General features: G+C 35.9%; 1 protein-coding gene across 1 annotated transcript in view; it reads right to left on the bottom strand.

The window, feature by feature from the left end:
* Positions 1-23,150, bottom strand: part of LOC106465108 (PR domain zinc finger protein 10-like) — a 200,661-nt gene that overhangs the window by 64,194 nt on the left and 113,317 nt on the right. The window contains exons 11-17 of the mRNA XM_022392946.1: positions 22,385-22,581; positions 12,912-12,992; positions 6,133-6,213; positions 5,152-5,309; positions 4,528-4,828; positions 3,229-3,491; positions 2,692-2,815 (exon numbers count right to left, since the gene is read on the bottom strand). Coding sequence (XP_022248654.1) covers positions 2,692-2,815; positions 3,229-3,491; positions 4,528-4,828; positions 5,152-5,309; positions 6,133-6,213; positions 12,912-12,992; positions 22,385-22,581 — 1,205 coding nt within the window. The remainder of the gene's footprint in view (positions 1-2,691; positions 2,816-3,228; positions 3,492-4,527; positions 4,829-5,151; positions 5,310-6,132; positions 6,214-12,911; positions 12,993-22,384; positions 22,582-23,150) is intronic.

Genomic DNA, 23,150 nt, shown 5'->3' with positions numbered 1-23,150 from the left:
TCCAGAACAAAAAGGACAGATCAAGCTGAAGCAGCTGAGAAAAACCATATCTGTGTCAGTCAGGAAGGAGCAGTCAGAAAGACCTGACACAGTGTGGCAAGGACAAACAAAATCACCCTGACAAGATGACAAATGGGATGAGAAAATAAAGGTATAAACAGGTCTCAATCCTGTTTGAACACATTGACAGCTAAGGCAAGTGGATGAGGAACCAGATACAGATATACAGATCTGAAGCAAGCTTGAAGGTCAAATCATGAAACTAGTACTCAATCAGATGGTGAACAACTGAAGACAGTGCCATGAGGGATGAAAAATAGGAATGTGGGCATAAGAATACAAAATTTTGACCGTGGGCATCTTCAGTCCTGGAGAAAAGGCCCACCACGGTGTGATAAAAGACAATATAGCAAAAAGGGAAAGAACCAAAAAATGATTGAGGTGAGATAGATCAATCACAGAACTCTAATCTGTACTTAGAATACACAACTTATGGAGGAACTCTTTTATGCAGTACAGGTAAATGATGGGAAGGTGCCGGACATTGGAACATGAAATAAAGAATGCAATGGCTAAAGAGACAAATGAGCAACCAAAAAGAAAAATCAAATGTAGCAATACAGATACCCCATGTGATGCTAAAGTGACAGGAGTAACACCTCCCCCCCCCCCCCAAAAAAAAAAACAACAAAAAACAAATGGACCAGTGGAGGAAAGGAGCTGTCTGTATGTCTCAATTAGAAGTGGAAGGGAAACAAAATTGGTACAAGACAGTGTCCCATCCCAGAAGATCCCAAAAGCAAAGAAGCCACATTTATAGGAAAAGAGCTGAAGATGGCAATCACTCCAATATGAAGGTAAGGAGGAGGAAGGTATCCCACGAAAAATCCCCAAGAACTAGACAGAATGCCTCAAAAAGGGGTTGTATGGCAGCCAATACCAGTAGGAGAGGCAATAGGGGAAGACGAAGACTGGAAAACTTGGATAGGGAGAAAGGGAAAGGATTAACAGATTCTGACACTCATACAGGCAATAGAGATTCGAAGTGCAGAGAAGCAAGAAAACAAAACAACAAAAAAAAACAACAACTGTGAAACGTGTATAAAAAGGGCTGAGGTATGCCTAGCAGATTCAAAGATAGAGGCCTGGTACCAAAAAAACATCTTAACGATAGCACTGACAAACAAGAAGTGATAGTTTGGTAAAATCAAATAAAGAGAGTTACATGCGTCAGGAGGGTGTGTCACATTCCTATTGATGGAGGTTATTGTATGATGATTTACATGCAAGATGCAGTTGAACCACACTGATCTTGGGGTGTGTGGGAACTCAAGGCTTGTGGCATGTGAAAACAATTTTGCAAATACAAGGCAGCACTGAATGAGAATAGCTATTTATGTGAGAGGAGGTAATGCATTGTATCACAAAATTTGATTTTAACAATTAAAAATCTAGAAGTGGGATGCTTATGGCTCAGACACCAAGCTTAGGAACCAGTAAATTAATAAACGAAGTACAAGTGGGTTGTTTACAGTTCTGACACCTAGCTTAGGAGCTAGCATAAGTAATTAAATAGCTTTAGTGGAATGTTTATAGTCCAGACATCTAAAGACACAAAAGAAATGATAGTTTGAAATTTAAAAAAATTGTATTGATGAAATAAGCTAGCTAATCATTATATAATGTTAAAATATCAATTCTTTAATGTTTTCTAATTAAAAATTTGTTGAAGTAGAATTGACTTGCATATATTAAATTAAATTTTGAAAGTTAATTTGCAATTATGCACCCTTAGTGACTTGAACATTCACCAATCAGGAAAGGATTAAACTTAGTAAATTATCTTATTATATAGATAAAAACAATTGCAGAAATATTCTTTAAAATGCACAAGAGATAACTAAAATAAATTCCTCACAAACTTAGCACTATTTGTTGACTTTAATATTTTCTTAAAATTATCTTGGTGTTTGGAATGTATCTTATTTACCAATTACAACCTTTTCATTAAATAATATTTATATGTAACCATAAATAATTATTCAATATAGACCTAAATAAAATGTTTTTAATTGTGTACCAGTTTAATGTTGAATATTATTTATGATTTTTTTTACTTCTAGTCATATTAAACTTAACAAATATTCAGCATTGTAAGATATAAAAGTGATTTTATCCTATGAATCAAGTAAAACATAAAGCCCTTCACAAAAATGAACTAATTAACAACATAATGTAACCAAAGTTGACTAATTTTTATCTTCTATTCAAGACGTATAAAAAACATATGATACACTATTGAGAATGTTATATTCTTTTGTTTCCTGATAAAAAATTATCATGCAAAAATGTAGAAAAGCTTCTTATTTAACAAGTCTATTGTATTAAGCCAGCTTAATGTCCACCTTGAAGATCCAGTAACACTTTCACGTTGATGTATATTACATTAAGTTCTTAATGTAAATGACATATTCAGTATTTGAACTTTACAGGAAAACAGTGCATATTGTCTAACATTGTAATATTACAAGTTATATGAAAAACAAACTACAAGTATTTTTTCTGAAAACTAAAACAATTTTGAAAATAAGCCCAATTTTATTATAATGAGAATAGCTGTGCAGATCTCTACTTTTACACAGGATTAAGAAGTTAGCATACTGTATTTTATCTTATTTTATATTATCTCACCTTTTGACAATGAGGACAGGTAAAGACACCATTTTCGCTGTGACTGTGTACATGTTCTTTTAATCCAATCATTTGGTCAAAGTTTTGTTTGCACATTGGGCACTCATAGGTTTTTCTGTCTTCACTGAAACAGGCACAAAACTGTCAGAAAAATATTATATAATATTCCTCAGCAAAATTACACTTATAATAAAATAAAAAATAATATTGGAAAAATTACATATATGATCTTGGAAAACAAACCTTATGAAAAACATTCTACATGCATAATTATGTTCCATTTTAACGTAATTTAAAAACAGATAAAAAATTTTACATGTGTATTATTACAAATAAAATATTAAGTTCCATTCTGGAACTTACTGTTTGTTATGACACCTCACTTTTAGTGTACCAGGCACATTCATTCCTTTTAATGCAACCTTCTGTTGTACTAGGTTTGTGAAATATGATGTGATCTCTTTTGGATCTACCTTTCTGATGAAAGTAATGTTCACTTTATAATAATTCTGTGAGATAAAAAAATATCTTGCTTACTTATGGACCTTAATGTGGCAAGCCAAAGCAGAATTATTCAAGAACCTCTTTAAGCAAACATCACACTGGAGAGGTTTTGATTCATCACTTCCATGAACCAAATAGTGGCGCATTAGTCTCTCATCAGTTGCAAAAGACTTGTAACAAAGGTTACACTTGTAGGGCTTTTGAGGATTGATAAGGCCTTTCACTGATATAACTTTGGAGTAAGTTTTTCCATGAATAGCAACATGTTCACTTAAAGCTTTCTTGTCAGTGAATGGCTAGTAGAAAGATTAATAAAAATACAATAATGTTAATACATGACTTCTTATGTCAAAAATCTAGAAAATTTCATGCAACAATTAAATATAACTTTACTAAATTTTAGGTGCAAATGCACTTCTGCTCAATGTACTCTAGAGTAATGAAATATTACAACTAGTTAGCTCTATTTTGTTGCCAGATGTGATTACAATATTTAAGGCATGTCTGAAAAATAAAAATAACAAAAACCTGACATTAAACACACATATATAACAACCAACCAGTGTATTAATAATGTATATTTCTTTATTATACATTATTTAAAAGCATTTATGGTGCAAGTACATACTCTTTTCATGAAATTATCCTGGTTTGATTAAGGGAGATAAAAAAAGGAAGTTTATTTCTGGGGGATTGAAGGGTCCAAATCTAAAAGTGAGATGGTTTGAAAAATTGGAAAAAACAAAACAAAAACATTTAAAATGTGTTTATCTTATTTACAATAACTATTATAATTACTATTACCAAAAAACATGTAAAAAAAGTATTTTCATTTTGCTAAACCCTTCTCTTAAAAAAGTCTTTCATCAAACAAAAAGTTTTTGTAAAGTTTCTCTTTCTAAAGATATAGAAGAAATCATGGTTTTAAAAACCAAAATACAATTAGATACACATAAGTAAAATATATTTCACTAATAAATAATTAATTTGTGTGGTGATAGAAATTTTACTATGCGAGTTCTAAGAGTGCTGATAATTAAGACTGAATTATTTCCCCCTGCCAAATTCAAAATGTTGTATTGGATTATCATAGCAATATCATAAGTACAGTACTAAAAACTTCGTGGCAATGTTTTTTGCCAGAAATATAGTTTTAACTAAAATTTATAATTTTCTAAAGATTTTTTTGTCCTATTTTGATAAACATAAAGGATAAGAATGAAAATAAAGTATATTTTTTATAGGTTTAAAAAAATTTCACTGGGAAACTCATTCCAAATGGAAACTAAAGTGTTACAAGTACTACATGCAAGGTTACAGAATCAAGACAACCTTTTTACACTTTGGACATTTGGTAACATTTTCTACTAAGTTGTTAATTTCATTCTCAGCTTGTAGATGTTCCTTTGATCTGGAGGTTGTTTTATTGTTAATCTTATTACTATCATTTTCTTCCTGCTGAGCTTCTGTTGAGTCATGAATCTCAGAATGGAGGTTTAGAATTTTAGAGTTGTCAAAAACTAGAGGACAACTAGGACAGGCCCACATTCTATTCTCCCTTCTTTTTGGTAAAGTTCTGAGTGAACGAGGAATACCTTCTGTTTCTCCTCGCTGCCGGTGTCTCCGGACATGCCTAACGAAAAAAAGAAAATGAAGTATACACTTATCTTTAGCTTAAGGAACATTGTAAAATATTTCAGTTAAATAAAGAAGGTCAATCTTGTAGGTGCATATCATCAAGTAAAATCTTTAATATTTTGTTTTTTCTTGGAGAAAAAAACTGAAAGTAGATAGCATTTTTGTTAAAGATCGCTTGTTCAGATTAGCTTTAAATATAGGATTTTTTGCATGTAATGTTTTGAGAACTAATTTACAAGAGATCTAAACAAAATATTAAACTCTAGTAAAAGAGGCATATTAATGGAATTTATATTTGTATTAGTGCATTACACTTACCTGTTCCTATTGTATACATGGCTAAATTTCATGTCACAAATTGGACACTTGAAGCGCTTTTCACCTGTATGCATGATCATATGTCTTTGTAGGCTGTAGTTTCTAGGAAATACTTTATGACAGATTTCACATTCAAATTCTTCAATTTTTGCAGTAAGCTACACATAAAGAAATACAGAAAAAGGATAGGTAAATCAAACAATGATCACTGTACATGCTACTAAAAAATCACCAACATATTATCATCACTCAAGAGAAAGAAAGAAAAACCTCTCTCAGAGAATGCTTTAAAACCTCATTTTGAAATTTCAACATTTAACAGTCAATCTATTTTTCATGAATAAGATCTGGTTACTTATTTTTGTTTAAATCAAAGAATTTTTGACTTATGCAAGTCTACCTTATCAGTCAAGTCTCAACAGCTTGGGGTGAAGGTTACAGGGAATGTCTAATTGATTTTAGTTGCATAAAGAAGTCTTAATCATTTGGTCCAAATAATTAAAATTTTTTTAGCCCAACATTATTCATATTGTTTAAAGTTTAATATAAACAATTTTTTTATTCACAAAGCATCCATTATAAAAAGTTACATATATCAACTAGGTTAGAGCAAAACCATCTCATAAGCCACTCTGTTGGCTTACCTACAATCCAGAACCAATTTTACAGGTTGATACCTTCCAGCACATAAACATTACCTCTTAACTTTAATTTAAAATTTAACTTTAAACAATTTAGCACGTAAATCTTAATACAATAAGCAATTATTAATTTGTAAAAATATCCAAAATTAAAGTTCACAAAGAAAAGCAAGATATTTACCTTTTTCTTGCATGATGAAAGCAACTACATTAACCAATTAATAAGTGTCAAATAAAAGTTGAGCCTATTGACACTGATAATGTTTATGGTGCTAATATTCTTGTTTTTTTACATACAGGTTTTCACTGCAGCACATATGAAGATAAATATCAAACAAACCTCAGGATTTTTTGGCGGTCTACCTCTGGGTCTTTTATGGGTTTTGGGCAAGACTTGTGTAATAAGTTCTTCTGATGCCATCTATGAACAAGTAGCAGTTCAGAAACGTTTCAGTAACAAAAAAATTCAAAGTTCTATCTATCTATATATATTCATAAATGGTAAATACCCCCACTCCCAAGTACTGGTTTATTCAAATAAGCAAAGCAAAAAACACAAGCTGAAAAAAAAACCAAGAAAACCTGCATTAAAAACAATTTAACATTGTAACATAATATAACTAATAATAATAAAAAATACCAATCCTATCTTATCAAAAAGCTTGTTTTTCATTTAAAAAAAATTATCAGTTCATTTAGTTCACTTGCTTTGAAAAACTTAGTATTCAAAATTTTAAGTGCAAATTGTTGCTGTCTACTGGTAAGTCTCTCTTTCCTTTATTGATACATAAATATTATATGAAATAGCCTAGTTATTTTGAGTTTGGGCTGTCTATAATATGTTGTACTTAATCTACGGAAAGCTGGAATAATAACAAAACAAATTTCATCACATTAATGGTTGTATAAGTACTATTACTTTTAAATGTCCCTTTTTTCTAGTACAAAATATGATCAATGAAAAAAATACAGACTACTTCCAAACTAGAAACTTCACACACCCCATATTGCTAACCAAAAGTTTGCTATAAATTTTTGAGGAGATAATAAATAGCGTAACACTTGTTACCATTTCTTACAAAATTATGAAGGTGCATAAGCGTATTAAAATCAGGTAAATTTACCTCAGAAATATCAAAATCCTTTTCTTGTTGAGTTGCTCTCATGCTGTCAACAACCATATGACTTCAAATGCTGAATACCCTGCCCCTGATGGAATGCAATGCATATGGCAATTTACCCAAAATTCTACACTCTCCAATAGAAGAATGTATGCAAGCACTGTTTTCTTGCTATAAGTCAGTTTATTTTGTTGAAAATTATGCTGTTAACTTTGTCAATTATGAATTTCCAAATGAATTTTAATTCTGTTGCAAATGTTTCTATCAATACCAAGAATTACGTCTTCTTTAAAAGCTTTACTAATGCAGTTTATATGTAGCATGCAGTGATAGCCTGTGGCTGCATTGTCAGCTCTCACTTATCAATGAATATAATTTATTAATGCCAAACTGTCTGCTGGTATCCCTGGCAGGTTTCTAGATTACATGGACGTTTGAGTTGTGAAACACCCACTTTTTTCTCATGATGTAAAACAAGAATGTTTACTTGTTCAGATTTTTTGTGTCTGAAGAGCAGGATTTGACAACTAGTCCTAATTTGATGAAGCTTCTGTTGGTCTGATTTCTCTTATTCTTTGCTATAATTTATTTTAAATCTTGAACCAATTTCTGTTGTGTCTGAGGGTGTTAGTGTCATGTTGGATGATTTAGTTCTTGAATCACTATTTATTCCACCTTCTACTGATATTCATGTCATCACCGATGCTTTCAGACATCACCAAAATGCTAACAGCTTTCATATTCCTCACATTTCTCATGCAGAGTTAACCAGGGTCAATTTTCAGTATTCACCTTTCTTCTCAAGTTCTTTGCCCCTTAGTTCAGTTAATGGGGAGGTGTCCACATGATCTACGACTTTGACTCATTGTCAGTGTTCTGCTCTGAGCATTATGAGTTGTCTCATTTTGAGGCTTTATTCAGTGCAGTTATTAGCTACTCATATTCTCCTCATTATTTTCGTCAGGGTCAAATTTCTACCTTGCAGATTTCCTTAGATAAGGTTCTCACTGATTAATTTATTATCAATGTGGTCCTTACATTCCTTTGACACCTTATTCCATCGTGCTATGTTGCACAGTATCTTTTAAACATAGAACTAAGCAAGATGGTCTTCTGGATCCAATCAATGACTCTTCTGTTCCAGCTGAATTCCCTATTGGGAAGTTGTCTTAAATATAATATTTTTGACCCATAGTTTTGATAGATCCTTCAGAGTGGTTTTCATCCTTCCCCCCTTTCTGTTCAACCAATGCCTTTGCTTCTTCCTTCCAATCCAGTTTGCTTAGAATTTCTGGATCAGGAAATCTCAGATCTCCATCATAAAGTAGTAGTAAAAATTGCTTATCACACTTCTCCAGCATTTTATTCCTGTCTCTTTGTGGTTCCCAATAAATTAGGAGATTGGAGACACCTTAGTTAAAAATGAAAAACATGGAAGTTTCTTCATCATGACCACTGATGTTGATACTTATCTTTATATCCCTATTAATCCATCATTTCCTTCATTTTTGCTATCAGAGGGTAATATATCAGTTCACTTCCATTCCCTTCAGCTTGGCTTTAGCTCCTCTAATTTTTTGTCAAGTCGTCAAAGCATTTGCTGGTATTCTCTATTCACTTAACATATACTTTCACTTCTACATGGATGAGTGACTTATTCTGACCCTTTCATAAACTCAATTTTTTCAACACATCCAGCTCGTCACCCAGCTGGCTTTCTTGGGTGCATGATTAACAAATCCAAATTCCAGTTAGTACCAACCCAGCAACTAGTATATCTGAGATTTTGGTTCAGCACAATTTGAGGAACACTTCAGAAGTCTCCTATTTGAGCCTTTTGTTCATACTTAATGTCAAAGATGTCCTTTTTATTTTGCTTCATGAAGTAAATCTTTTGGGGCATGCTCACACCTTTAATAGGATCTTGTTTCTTAGAGGTTACATCTCTTGGGTGGATCATTCACAAATCCAAATTCCAGTTAGTATCAATACAGCATTTGGTATATTTTGGAAACACATAAATACGTTTTTACAGTGTTGCAAGCCTTTAGAGTATTGTCCAAATACTCTTCTATCTCTCATATCTGTTGCCAGAGACAGCTTTTCTGCTTTGGGGAACACCCACATGCTACACCTCCAATGAGACTTTGCCTTTCTGTGGTAAAACAAAGGAGGGACTCAATGAAAAGTAAGAGAAATTAAAGGGACCCATTGGTATAGAGTGGCAAGGGTGTGACAGACCATAATTGGGAGTTCTACCTCAACCAACACCTGGTGGCATCTGGAATTGTTAATTCAGGTTCATGGTAGGAAGAGGGTTCTCTAAAATACAACTCAAAAACGGGTACCAGCATGGTTGAGGAGCTTCCTTACCAAGAAACTGCCTCTACATGTGCACACCTTCAACATAATCAACACCAGACCCACTGGGAACCAACATCTGGCAGATGGTAGGAAGGTGGAGAGCCCAGGTGGGTGTTCATCTCCAATCCAAAACCTGGTGACATTGGGAATTTATCATCCACTCAATAGTAGGAGAAGGATAATCACCCAAATGCATGTGAGGACTTATGTGGCTGGCGCAGCTCCAATCAACACTAGATCCACTGGGAACCAGCATTTTGTAGGAAGGAGGTGCTTCAGCCAGAGGAGGAAACTGTAATATATGGCAGAGTGCTATATCTAACACCTGGTGGCATCTGGATTTGTACATCAGGTCTGTGGTAGGAAGGGCAGTGGCATTATGCCATCTACATGGCATAATGCCACTGCCCTACTCTCAATTGAGTGGTGTTGTGCACACTTAGAAGGACAGGTCTCCATGGTCCACCTCTACAGCAGCTAGAAACTGGTAAGTGGCAAGGACTCTCATACTCCACTAGAAGAAAGAGGGAAAAGGTGTTGGAGATTCCTGAGGACTACAGCACCAGAGACAGTGCAATGGGTGACCACAATACCCTATTTTGAATGGAGTTGATCAACCAACACAAGGCAGCATCTGAAATTGTACATCAGTACCAGTGTAGGAAGAGCCTCAATGCCACAGATCATATGAGATGTTATATAGACACAGTTCTTACAGTGCAGATTTAAGACTAAGTATACCTGGTCAGGCAACACTTGCCACAGAGTGGAATCAAAACATGCGAGAAAGACCCCTGCAAAGAAAAGTAAATGAATGGAGTAATTACCACTCACTGAGGAAGAAAAGTGCAAAGGTATGCAAAGTGGTCCACATACCTGCATTGATGATGTTCTCCAAGGGAAGATGGAAATGCATAGCCAAGAATATGGGAAGAAAAATGAAAATGGGACAATCTTTGAGAGAAAAGGATAGAACATGCCAGGTGAATCAACTGGCAAATCCAACCTTGCAAAAGAGTCAGCCAGAATCAGAATAGTTAAAAAGACGGGAAATGGAAGTAAGGGAAATGCAGAATTACCCTCTCGAGCAGCCGGAGTTTGGGCATAAATTAATGATCTGGAAAGAGGAGAATGTAAGAACTATGAAACAAAAATGCAGTGGACATCACCTGTGCACACCATTGAACTACAATGTCCAGACACCAATAGGAGCAAGAAAAAGGACTATAAGGAAGGTGATATAATGAACATAAAGACACATTTTCAAAAGAAGGATGGGTAAGAGCATGTATGATCACACTGAGATTCCGAGCAGTGAGTGAAGCAGAGCAAGGAGGATGGAAAAGGCAGAAAGAATGAAACAACATGGATAAGACTGGCAAATGGAAGACTAAAGCCTATTTGGTAACCTAAAATGTGGCTGATAAATCCACCTGATAGCCCACAACAGAGGAAACTGAAAGGCCTCTGTTAAAAAGCCAAAACAAAATTGGATGTGAAGTGAGGAACATTAGGATGGGAAGAATCATAACTGCATTGGATAAACCAACAGCAGTACATGTAACAATGATGTTAGTAAACCATGAAGGAGGAAAGATGGACAAGATGGGAATTTAAGGAAGCCACACTATGAGAAAGTCTGACCCTTCTGGTGAGGGACTGGACAAAAGCCACTCATGAAGACAGAATGTGGGAATGGACAGATGACGCACACATGATTGGGGATAATGTAGGATCAACGATGATAAAGGAAGGGGAGCAAAACCAAAACCCAGCACAGCAGTGGAAACCACGTTTAAGCCAGTCAATATGGAGCCACCAACAAATAAATGACACACACAGGATAATAAAACCAAGACAAGAGTTAGGGCACTCAGAAGAAGACATGCCAACAAAGTGATGTGATGGCTGTGGGCCCAATATAGGAGATTCAATGTTTGAAAACAGAGGTCTCTCAACTTACTGCCCCTATTCTAGAGATGTATGAGACTAGTGTATAATTTTTGGAGTGTAGCACCACCAACTGGCTCCAAAGAGCTCAGAGAAAGTAAAGTAAAGGTTGATGAACTGCAAGGAGATCCAAGATTGAAATGGAGAGAGAGAACTCTGAATAAGTCCATCTCCCCCAAACCTCTTGTGTTTCAGATGTGCCTCCAACCAGAAAAAGAAGCATTTATAAAGGTGACATTCCAGATGAGAAGGGAGCAGATGAACACTCATGGTAGTGTTGTCCTGATCCAACCATGAGGCAGAGTCTATCTAATATCCCATCTTGTGGGGAACAGCAAACATGTGAAAAGAAAAACCCAGGATGAGAAGGACCACCTCATTTGATGGCACGCTTATGAAGTAACTCCTGAACTGCATTTGAAAGACACTGATATAAAATGGGATCCTGTAAATGGAATTGGAGGACAAGACCCTCTGAGACGACTCTCAGAACCAAAGTATCCACAGCAAAGGACTTCCAAACATGGGCAAAGTGAAGGAGTCTGGCCCCCATGGACCTTAAACGAGAACATAGTCACTGAAGCTGGCAACACTGAAAATGACACCTGACAAAGTATAAACAGTGAGTTTCTGAAGCCTAAAAAGCCAGAACCTGGAAGGAAAAAGGTAATCAAAAAATTCGGGTCTGTTTCCCACAAAGGAATAAATGACTCCAAATGCTGTAAGGTTAAATAATGGAAGTTGAAATGATGATAAGCGGAATCAAAATCTGCCATAGTATGTGGGGGTCAAGGCATAGTTACTCCCCCAAAATGACTTGCATGAATCCCAATATCTGAGGAAGGAGGAACCCCGAAATATTGACCTAAAGGATCATCCATGAGTAGGGCAGAGGTGGAACAATAGAAAACAGAAGATAAGAACAGAACATGCTTAATTAATCAAGTCCACAAAAGGTGAAGGAGGCCTGGGCAATACCCAAAAAACAACATGTGACTGATAGTGAAATCCAGGAAGGGGAAAAAGGCTGTCCAAATCTGCCTCTTCCTAAACAATCAAACCTTGAGCAGATATGACAGAACCATCCACAGTTTGTTCTGAATGTTTCATGAAACTCACCAATTCCTGACACACCACAACCATCACTTCATGTGATGACAACTTTGGTTCTGACCCCATGTATGTGGTCGGGAAAGACTGAAAAGTGTCTGAAATGGTGTGTGCAAAATTTTTGCAAGTGAAGAAGGAGAGAGGAGATAAAAGAAAAAATATAATTTGTAGCTCTCCAACAGAATTAACAAAATCTAAATAAATGTAACTGATTTGGAAAAAGAAGTTGAAAGGCCTGAAAAACAAGAAAGTAAAAACTTTTGTGTAATTCAATCAAAATTGCAACTGAATAACATGTCTGTACAAAAATACTGCCAATTGAGAAGTGGTTAACAGCTGGAAGATTAGAGAGGGCACTAGTTATTATATGGGTAGTGTCGCACTCCTATTGGTGGAGGGTTACTGCATAATCATTTCCATGTTAGGATACAGATATCTCATGTTAAGATATGTGAGGGTAAGTGGAAGTATCAAGGCTAGTGGCGAGCAAATATTTGCACTGACAGAGGGTAGTTTAAGTTGATAAAAAGCTTTTTGTGTGAGAGGTTAGATATCATATCAGAATATGCATCACCTTCTTTCGTGGTCTGCCTCTAGTACCTCTTCTAACAACTGGCTCTTCAACTGCTTCTTGATCTGTTGTCTCATAAACTGTCTATAAAAAATTATAATAAAAATAGAAAAAGGTAAAGTGAAAACATGAAATATCCATTTGAATACCATGAGTATTTCTAAGTTGATAATTTAAAGTGCATAAAGTAAAATAATAACACTATGGCTCAATATGCTGTACTCAAATGTTTGATGCACTTCATATTTGTGAAATACATACAAAATGATATAGTGGTATTTCCTATCCTTCACTACATGGCACTTCTTATGTTTGATGTATTACTTGTGGAGTACATACAAAATGGTATAGTGGTATTTCCTATCCTTCACTTTTTTTCTTACAGATGCATATTTCAACTTTATCAATACAGAAATGAAATTTTATATCTTAGGTAGTTTTCCACTTACCACATGTACAGCTAATACATAAAGCATGACTTGCAAGATCATTATCATAATTAGTGTCTTACTGAACTACATAGAAAAAAAATGTTGACTTTAGTTTACATGTAAATGTTTCCATGTTAACCTAGTAACTGGTATCTGCTCTGTGGTTCAATGGGTGAGAGGTTTCCCTCAATCACTCACTTATGTTAGAGATATTTGATTAAAAGAAGCTTTAATGTTAACTTACTTAATATTATTTGAACTAGCTTTGCAAAGCAAAAAATAACTTAGACTTTTTTAATTGTCCAATGTTTCAACTATGGGGTCATTTTGTTTTCAATATATGAAATAGTTTAACAATATAAAACTCTCAAAAGTAAATTTGACCAGTATGAACTTTTTAATATTGACCTTGACAGTTATTTATTCTTTAAGCCCAAAGAAGTTTTCATAGCCTTAAATTTCTGAAATTTGTCAACAAAAATAGTTTGACCTCTGTGTGATCTTGACTACTACATATGTATAAAGTTAAAAATGGAACTATTATTTTAACAATGACATCTGTCTTATATAACTATAATTTTTTTGTGCACAAATAAGTATCACACATAATTGTTTAAACACATATGACAATAAAAAAAGACATTACAATGGCTGATCTTTACTACTATTCTAACCATTTGCTTTGAGAGTTTGCTTAGGTATAATGAATAGGAGAAATCCAAAACATATATATGTACAAAATAAATATTTCTTTTAATGGATTAAGTATCCTTTACCCAATTTCATTGTCGTACAAATTTTTTAAAGTTATGAAAACAAGAATTACTAGTGTAAGCTCATTGATATCTCTGAACAGCTTTTTACACTACCAATCACCTAATAATTTACCTAAGCAGTGACCCTGAGAGGATGCATAAACTGTGATAAAGCATCAAAATATTTCCTGTAATGCTTCAAACAAACAATATTTTCCTGACTTTTGAACTTCTACCTTTAACTCTTAATCACCTGGGTGCATAGATTTAACACACCTGTTTATGGTTTATTTGATTACATTGCATAAAATAAACAAAAAACTAATGGATGAAATAGTGCAAAATTAAGATGAACTTTATACAGATTAAGTAGCTTCTACAAATAAAATGTCTTATTCTGATGTAATATTTGCATGAATTTGCAACTTTGAATATTCAAAAAGATTTGTGATGTTTTTTAAAAGGGAATAAAATTACTTATGTTTCTTGTAGATTTCAGTTCTTGATTTTATGTCTTCCTACGTTCTTGTAAAACTTGCCAATAAATTTAACAGAAGTTGAATGATTAGACACCTTAATGTAATGTGTTTTTATAAAACTTTTGCCTGAAGTATTCTAGCAAGTAATATTTTTAAACTAGTGTTTTAGTTATTTTCAGAAAACCAAACAGATGCAACTTTTCATGTAAACAAATTTCATATTTTCAAGTGTTCTTAAATTACTTCTCCTTTATATAGATCTTGCAAGTTCATTTAAACATCAAATAGATATTAAAAATGGCACAATGCACCCAATGATCATACACTATTGACCAATCTGGTTTTGACCAGACTGCCAGTGGACTAAGCTTATATTAAAGTATTGTTGATCATAACTTTATGGTGCCTAGATGGCTCCATACCACCTCTAGGGCAAATTGCACCACTGAAACAAAAACAATTATAGAAAATAAACTTGTAGTCACTTCACCAAATATTTTTTTAAAACAAATACTTCAGAGATACTATTTAATGAAAAATGTTTTATTTAATTAATTTTATATATAAAAACCTAACAAATCACAAATTTTGACATCAGCATGCTCTGAAAGAAGCTATTGTTGTTTGTGAATTTCCTGAACTTTTATAAACATAGACCCTTAAGAGGCAAGTTAAACAGCTTTTAACTTTGTAATTTCAGTACAAATATAATTTTACCAATTTTAACCAAAGTTATAATTTTCATATATTGAAAAAGTATTTCTGATAGGTACTTCCCTCTCCTCACAAGATTAGCTATTCTCATTCATTGCTGCCCTCTATACGTGAACGTTTTTATGACACATGCCACAAGCTTTCCGTACCCCCTATTGGAATCAAATGATTCCAACGTCTCTCTCTCATGCAGATCATCACGTGTCACTTCTCCACCAATAGGAGAATAGTACGCTCACGTTATGCATTTGACTTCCTCTATGCACCTCTACCGAACTATCACTTTAACATTTCGCAAAGTGAGTGGAAGTGAGTGAGGAGGAAGAGTGAGAATTGTGAGAAGAGGGAAGTACTTATCGGAAATACATTTGCAGTATAGGAAAATTATAACTTCTGATACAGTACAAGATTAGCTAGAATCCCACACTGATTAGGAGGAGGAACCTGTGCAAGGGAAGAACAGATGTACCCCCCCCAAAGCATCCGAAGGAAACCTCTGTATGTGAGAGAGTCAGATCCAAAGAGGGTAACTGCACCAAATCTGATCCAGGCATAATCTTTGCACATATGTGGAATGTATAAGAAATCAGAGTAGAAAATGAGAATAGCACATCCGAGTGGGACAGAATGGAGTAGGAAAGAGATCCTAACCAGAGAAAGATATAGTAACTCAATCCCACAATAAAAAAAATGGGTAAATGAGGAAGCGTCCCATGGTGTAGAGTGACTAGGGTGCAGCAGACTGTACTTGGTAAGTCAACTGCATCCAAAACTGCATCGTGGGTACCTACATCTGTGTGAGGTTTGGATGAGGATCATACTGTCTTCACCTCAAACCCAAGAACGAGGAAATTGAGAAACACTCCAATTCCTGGGTAATACACAGGATTAGCTTTGAGCTATAGATCCAGGGAATTTGACATCCAGTATCAAAAGGAAATATATTACATGCAATTGACACCTGTGACTGTGAAAAAGGTCAGGACTATCCAAAGGACAATAACATCCACATAATAAGAGAGAATGAGGGAGAGCTAAGGACAGAACCAGAACAATCCCACGCATCCCTGTTGTGACCCACAGCACAGAAGGAGGAAATCGAGGGAGGAAGATAGACAACTCTAAACCTGTGTGAGGACTTATGTTGATTGGTTCACTCCAAATCCATAACCAGTCAGCAGGGTACCAACATCCATGCAAGAGTAGGATGAGGGCTCCCATTTTGCATTTTGACATCTCACTTCATTGTATGGTTAATCGCAAATCGGAGGATATTATGCCATCTAAGTTGGCAGAACATCATCGCCCTACTCTGAACTGAATGTTTATAGCCATCTTATGTGGAACCCATCCAGCAGGGTGCCTCCACGGTCGATCACCTCAGCAGCTTGGAACTGGTAAGTGGTACGGACTCCCATAGTCCACTAGAAGAAAAGGGGGCTGAGAGTGCATTGGAGAGCTCGGAGGAATGTCAACACCCGAGACAGTGCAATGGGTGATCATGAGACCCTATTCTGAAAAGCAGACCATACTGATTTATTCAAATGAGGCATGGCAGGGATGGGCAGCTATTCCCTTCTGTTTTAACCATGAAATCCATGGATGGTACAGTCCAGGACGGGCCAATTTATGAAGCAAATATAGCAAGGTTATTCATCTACAAGCAATCTTATGAAACACTCCATTTCAAAGGTGAGAGTGCAAAGCCATGGAAAGGAAAGCCCTAGTCAACATGGCATACAGTGTGAATTTAGAGTTAAAGAATATCTGGTCAGGCACCATTCCTCACAGAGTGAAGGTATGAAAAATGGGCTCTGGAAAGAAAAGAAACTATTAATGAAGACTTACCCAGTCTCAGAGTCGCAACAAAGTCTGAAGTACAACCACATGCCGATTGTAGGATTTCCTCCAAAGGCCAATGAAAACGAGAAGCAAGGGAAAAGGTGAAATGTTGGATTTGATAAGAGGTAACATAGAACAAAGTACGGTAGGAAGGGAACAAGGAGGAATAAGGCAACTGAATTAAATGACAAACCCAATCAGTAGGGTAAAAGGGGAAAGATCTCTGGAAAAATAGGGTTGCTATGGGATAAAAAGATGGGAACAGAAACCACGGAAGGAAGTCATGCAGACAATAGAACAATGAAGGGCATGCACAGAACATAGAAGTCCATTTGAATCAGGATGTGGGTAGAGATAAGAAATAGAGGGAAGGGAAATAGGCTAAAAGGAGGCATTAGCCTCATGAGCCAGCAAGGTTTTTGGGAAGGAAGGAGCAACCTGGATAAAGGAGAAGATAGGTATGGTGGTAAAGTGTGCATGTAAAGTCGATGGCGAACAGGTCAGACTTCTGACACCCACAGGCCAAAAGAAGAAGGAAATTTGCCTTAAGGAACAGGTGAAACAAAGTACACAAAGGAAATAGGTTTGAATGAAGGTAAAGTAAGGGAATGGGGGACCATATTAATACCCCAATCTGGAAGAGAAGTTGCTGAATTCAGAAGGAATGGATTAAAATGGTAAGGATGGGTGAGAGAAAAACCCTGGAAATTTGAAAGCTTATCAATAACCTGAAATTGAGGAGACCAAAGACCCTGGGTCAAATAGCCACGTGAGATACTCAGAAATCCCAGCAACAGTAGGACAAGCAGCAGGAAATCTCCAACTCTGGGCTCACATGCAAAAGACCTTTCACTTTTGCTGATACACTTCCATGGAGGAAGGACAGATGGATTGTAGTTGGAGTAAAGGGGGAAAGCATGGTTGAGCTGGCCAGTAGGGAGCAATCAGAAGGACCCAGCACATAGGAATTTGTGTGACCAATCCTGGCTGAAGGCACCAATAGCCAAAGCCTAAGGATGAAGTCCCCAGGGACTAAAAGAGGGGTAACTGGTGATTACAAAGCTACCAGAAAACAAGAGGATGAAGGGACCACTCTGTGAGGTAAATCTTGTTGGGGCGGGAAAGACAGTCCACCACAAGGTTGAAAGCACCTGGGACATGACATGCAATTAAACAAATGTGTTGCGTGTGAGACCAATATAGGAGATCCAATGTCTGAAAACAGATGGATCTTGACCAGATGAAACCTTGGTGATTGATATATGTCACTACCATTGAACTGTCAGAATGGATCATTACCAGAAAATTTCTGGCAATGGGAAGAAAGCGATTCACAGCTTGATGAATGGCTAGGAGTTCTAGAACGTTGATGTGTAAAGATCATTTGTCAATAGACCAACAACATGAAGCCTTCTGGTGTTCGACCTACACATCCCAGCCCTGAAGGGATGCATCCATAAACAGACGAGGAGGAGGAAGTGGGACACCTGCCAATGTGGGAGTCTTGTCCAATGACCAAAGGAGATCGTATACAATGGAAGTGTTATGGGAGCATCCAAGGGATCCCGAGCAAGGTTCCATTGATCATGCATAGCCCACTGAAGGGAGTGCGTGTGTGCATGGCTGCGGGGGATTAGAAGTACCATAAAAGTCCACATCCCCAAAGGTGACAGGACCTTGCATGCAGAAAGTGAGGGAGCAGACAAGGCATGGCAAACTGACAATTACATAAAATGGAGTCGGAGAAGAAAAGGTTGAGCATGACTGAGGTGAGAGTTAAAAAAGACACCCAATTGCACAAGGTATTGGGTATGATGCAGGAAGGTCTTCTCTAACTTGATCAACCAGCCTACCCGAGCAGCTTCGAGAAGGAGCTGACTAGTATGACTGGCCAACTTCTGTTTTTATTGGGTGAGAAGTAGCCAGTCATCCATGTAAGAAAGAAAATGCAGCCCTTGGGCATGAAGATGAAGAGCAAAAGCTCTCACCACCTGATAGAAAACATAACGAGCAGAAGCCAGCACAAAATTGGTACATCATCCTTTGATAGACAAACCGAAGATATGGACTATTGGAGATATTCATCTTGGTCATTCACAGACCTGGAGAAAATGGCCACTGAAAAGTGAGGTAGGACTCCATGGTGAAACATGGAAGGAGAACAAATTGATTGAGGTGGGATAGATCGATGACAGGCCTGCAATTTCTGGACTTTTTGGGAACAACAAACAGATGGAAGTAAAACCCTAGTGAATGATGTGGAAAAGTTCGATGGCTTGGTGGGTGAGGAGGTCTTGTACCACTTTTGATAGATGCTGGCAAGTTATGGGATCCTGAGGAGAAGAAAACAGGTACCTGGGACAAGGGAGGTGGGGCAAGAAATGGAATTTCAAGGCCCTCTGACAAAACCTTAAGAATCTAAATATCAGTGATGAAAGAACGCCACCGATGACAAAGGCTGCAAGTTGAGCTCCCACTGGGTCCAAACCCAACAGGTAGTCACCAGAACTGTTGGTGGTATATCATTCATCATCAAGAAAAATGATGAGCTGTGGCTCTGTGAGAAAAATGGACATGTAAGGGTTGGGAAGGATGGGAAACTGGAATCAGCACAACACCCAGCTTCGAATGAGATAATGGGCTAGCAGATGGGTAGATTGTTGCTGGACAAATACCATCTGAGACTCCAAGGACTCCAGGACCGTATAAAAGATGAAACATGTTTCAAATGGAGCCATACACAAATCCTGGAGACAAGGAGGAGGTAAACAGGTTCTAGATGAAACAGCAGCATGACCTAAAAAGTCCCAACAACAGATAAACTACATTTGTAAAGCCAGAGCCAAAAACAACAAATAAGGAAACTTGGAGGTAAGGAGGGAGAAGATTTACCCATATAATCTCTCAGGATTGCTGTGAAGAGCCTCAGACAGGAGATGGATTGTGGAAAGGTACCTCAAAAGAGTCGGAGGCCGGAATATTGGGCATGGGTGGGACTAACAGGAGATTCAGAGCCCACCCCAAACGAGTAAAAACAAACCCAACAGTTGTTGATCGAGATATGGATAGTCAACCCTATGATATGTATGGGTAGACTGATCCAAAGCCCGTGGGGAACGAGGCATACTAACGCCATCACCCAACCGAGAGGTGAATTGTTCAGAATGAACATGAATGTCGGGGGATGGGGAAAAATAAAATAGGGTTGGGAAGGATATTCATGCAGTAATGAAGGATGCAGGTCATAAGGTATAGGAGCAAGGGATAGAACATCACACACCTGAGAAATAAAGTCCAAAAAAACAGTGAAAGGCCAAACAGAATCCTCAGGAAATGTATGGGAAGGCACAGCAAAGTCAGGAAGTAGAAACAGTCCTTGTCAGCCTGCCCAGGTTGCACAGGTTCAGGAGAAAGTGAGGCAATGTCTGGAGATAGAGATAGATCCATATAATGTTCAATCACCCTGCAAATAAACATAGACAAATCTCCTGAAGGGTAGCCAGCACCTGAAGCCTGTGGTAAAGCACCTGTCGAATGTGAGACACCCGAAATGGTGACATTAATTTCGGAATTCATGTTGTACAATTCGATAAAATCGTTTGAAGGAAGAAATAAATGCAACAAGAACAAGGGTAATTGTGCCTGAATGCTTTAAAAAAAACAAATGTGAAATCAAACTAATTCAATCTCAAACACTAATTAAGATGAAAAAAGAAAGACGTCCGAGTGCAAGCGCTGCCAAACAAGAAGTGATAGTTTGGTAGAGGTACTTAGAGGGAGTCACATGCATCATGTGAGTGTAATATTCTCCTATTGGTGGAGAAGTGACACATGATGATTTGCATGAGAGACACATTGGAATCATTTGATTCCAATATGGGGATGTGGAAGGCTTATGACATGCATAATAAAAAGTTCACATATAGAGGGTAGCAATGAACGAGAACAGCTAGTCTTGTGAGCGGAGGAAAGAACCTTATTGGAATCAGTGCTTCTATGCCTTAGTTATCATGTACATGCCTATCTCTCTGCTTTAAGAAGTCATAAGCTAGTGAACTAAACACACAACGAAAGCTCCTCTTCTGTTCTTTTCAACAGTATAAGTCAATATGGCCTCCTGTTCAGTAATATATTCACATAAAGCTTAGATTGGTATTATAATGGCAAGTGCTTTGTAGTTTTTGTTGAAATTCTCACAATGCTATTTGAGTTGTATACACTAAATGTTTCTAATTTTGAAGTAATACACTAAAGGGAAGATTGCTAGTCAATACCCACTGTCAACTTGTGGGCTACTCTAAGTGAATTGTGCAATTAGACTATCACTCTTATAATAAAGTAATGGCCCCTAAATTTGGAACATAATTATTTTTTTTTGGTGGCAATGAGGTATGAACCAGAAACCTGAGATCCACAGTCCAGAAAGCTAACTGCTAAGTTATACTCAACCTATGTTGTGAGAAGAAAAGAAGCTTTACTATTTTATATTTCAAACTGATTATGATGTTGCTGTATAATATGAAAATATGTTGTTCATGGGACAAAATGAGGAAGGTTTAGTTAGTCAGATCATTTTGTACTTGAGTGTTTCATATTTCATTTTGCCAACAAGAACACCTTACTGGCCTAAGTCATTGCTTTAACAGGCAAAGAAGATCACCAAAAAGAAATTAAAAATATATGTATGGATGAATAAAAAAACAGATTTGAATCTTATTACATACATTAAATTAAATTTTCTGATTAACAATTTAAAAACAAAAGACTTCATTATAATTTTGGTATGGTATAAAAGTTATTTTTTGTGCATCAGTTTATAAAAAACACAAAAAATTGCATTTGGTGTTAAGTCAAAACAAATGTAAAATTTACAATTTAATAATATAAATAATTTATAAGAAAATCTTAAAAGAATGTAGGAAGACACAAATATCAGTAACTGAATTCTACAACAAAGTTATGCATTTTTAATTGTTTTTTTTAAACATATTACAATGAAATCTTTTTGAATTTTCAAAGCTGCAAATTAATACAAATATCACATATAAAAAAATAAGACACTTTATTTGCAAAAGCTCATAATATGTAGAAAATTTATGTCAAGCTTCAAAGTATTTCATTTAGCATTTTTCTTTTTGTAATGCAATAAAACAATTCATACAAGTTCATTGAAAGGATACATATGGGCATTTCTGAGTTAATGCTCATCATACTACTTCAAATATGTAACAGAAAAAGCTTTCCTTATGACTTACTTTAGACCTCTGATTATGATAATACCCTCCTTTTGGAGGGCGTCCTCTTCCTCGTCCTCTACCACGACCACGAGTTACAGCTGGCTTGGGTGGTTCCTCATCATCATGTTGATTAAGATGTTTCTGTAACTCCAATGAAGTTGAAAATTGTTTGTTGCATTCGAAGCAAGGCCAAGCATTTTCTTCATCTTCCACTACTAGAAGTACGTGAATTATGTCTTAAGCTTAAAGAATGGTTCTTTTCTTTCAATATTGAGAGGTAAAAATATTTGTATGAACTGTAATATAACAAAAATAAATAGCTAATAATCTCAATTCGTTAATTACAAATTAAGCTTAATATATTTGAAAATGAAAAATTTATAAAAAATATTTGTATAATTTTGAGATAATTCCAACACAAATTTTTTAAAAATATCTCAAAAAATGAATGATTTTTTATGAATATATGAAACAATGATGTCTACAGAACTGATTGTTTGAACAACTGCTCAGTATCATTATATGTCAATTTGGTTCAAATCTTGGTTTGCTAGTTAACTTTCATCTGAAAATATTGCTCAAATTGGTCATTTATTCACAATAAAAGAATCAACCTGATTTTGATACATTCCAATTATTTTTTGTTTTATCTTATCTTTAACAACAACTTGACACATAGTAATAAGATAAAAGAAGATACTCATGAAATTATTTAGAATTTCACTATAAAGTAACTTGGACTCCTGTCTTTAACTGTCACAGAGTTTCTACTTTCAATGGTGGA

The sequence above is a fragment of the Limulus polyphemus genome, unplaced genomic scaffold, assembly GCF_000517525.1.
Source record: "Limulus polyphemus unplaced genomic scaffold, Limulus_polyphemus-2.1.2 Scaffold1839, whole genome shotgun sequence".
Taxonomy (NCBI): Eukaryota; Metazoa; Arthropoda; class Merostomata; order Xiphosura; family Limulidae; genus Limulus; species Limulus polyphemus.
Note: the sequence above shows the minus strand (reverse complement) of the source record. Positions and strands in the feature narration are given on the sequence as shown.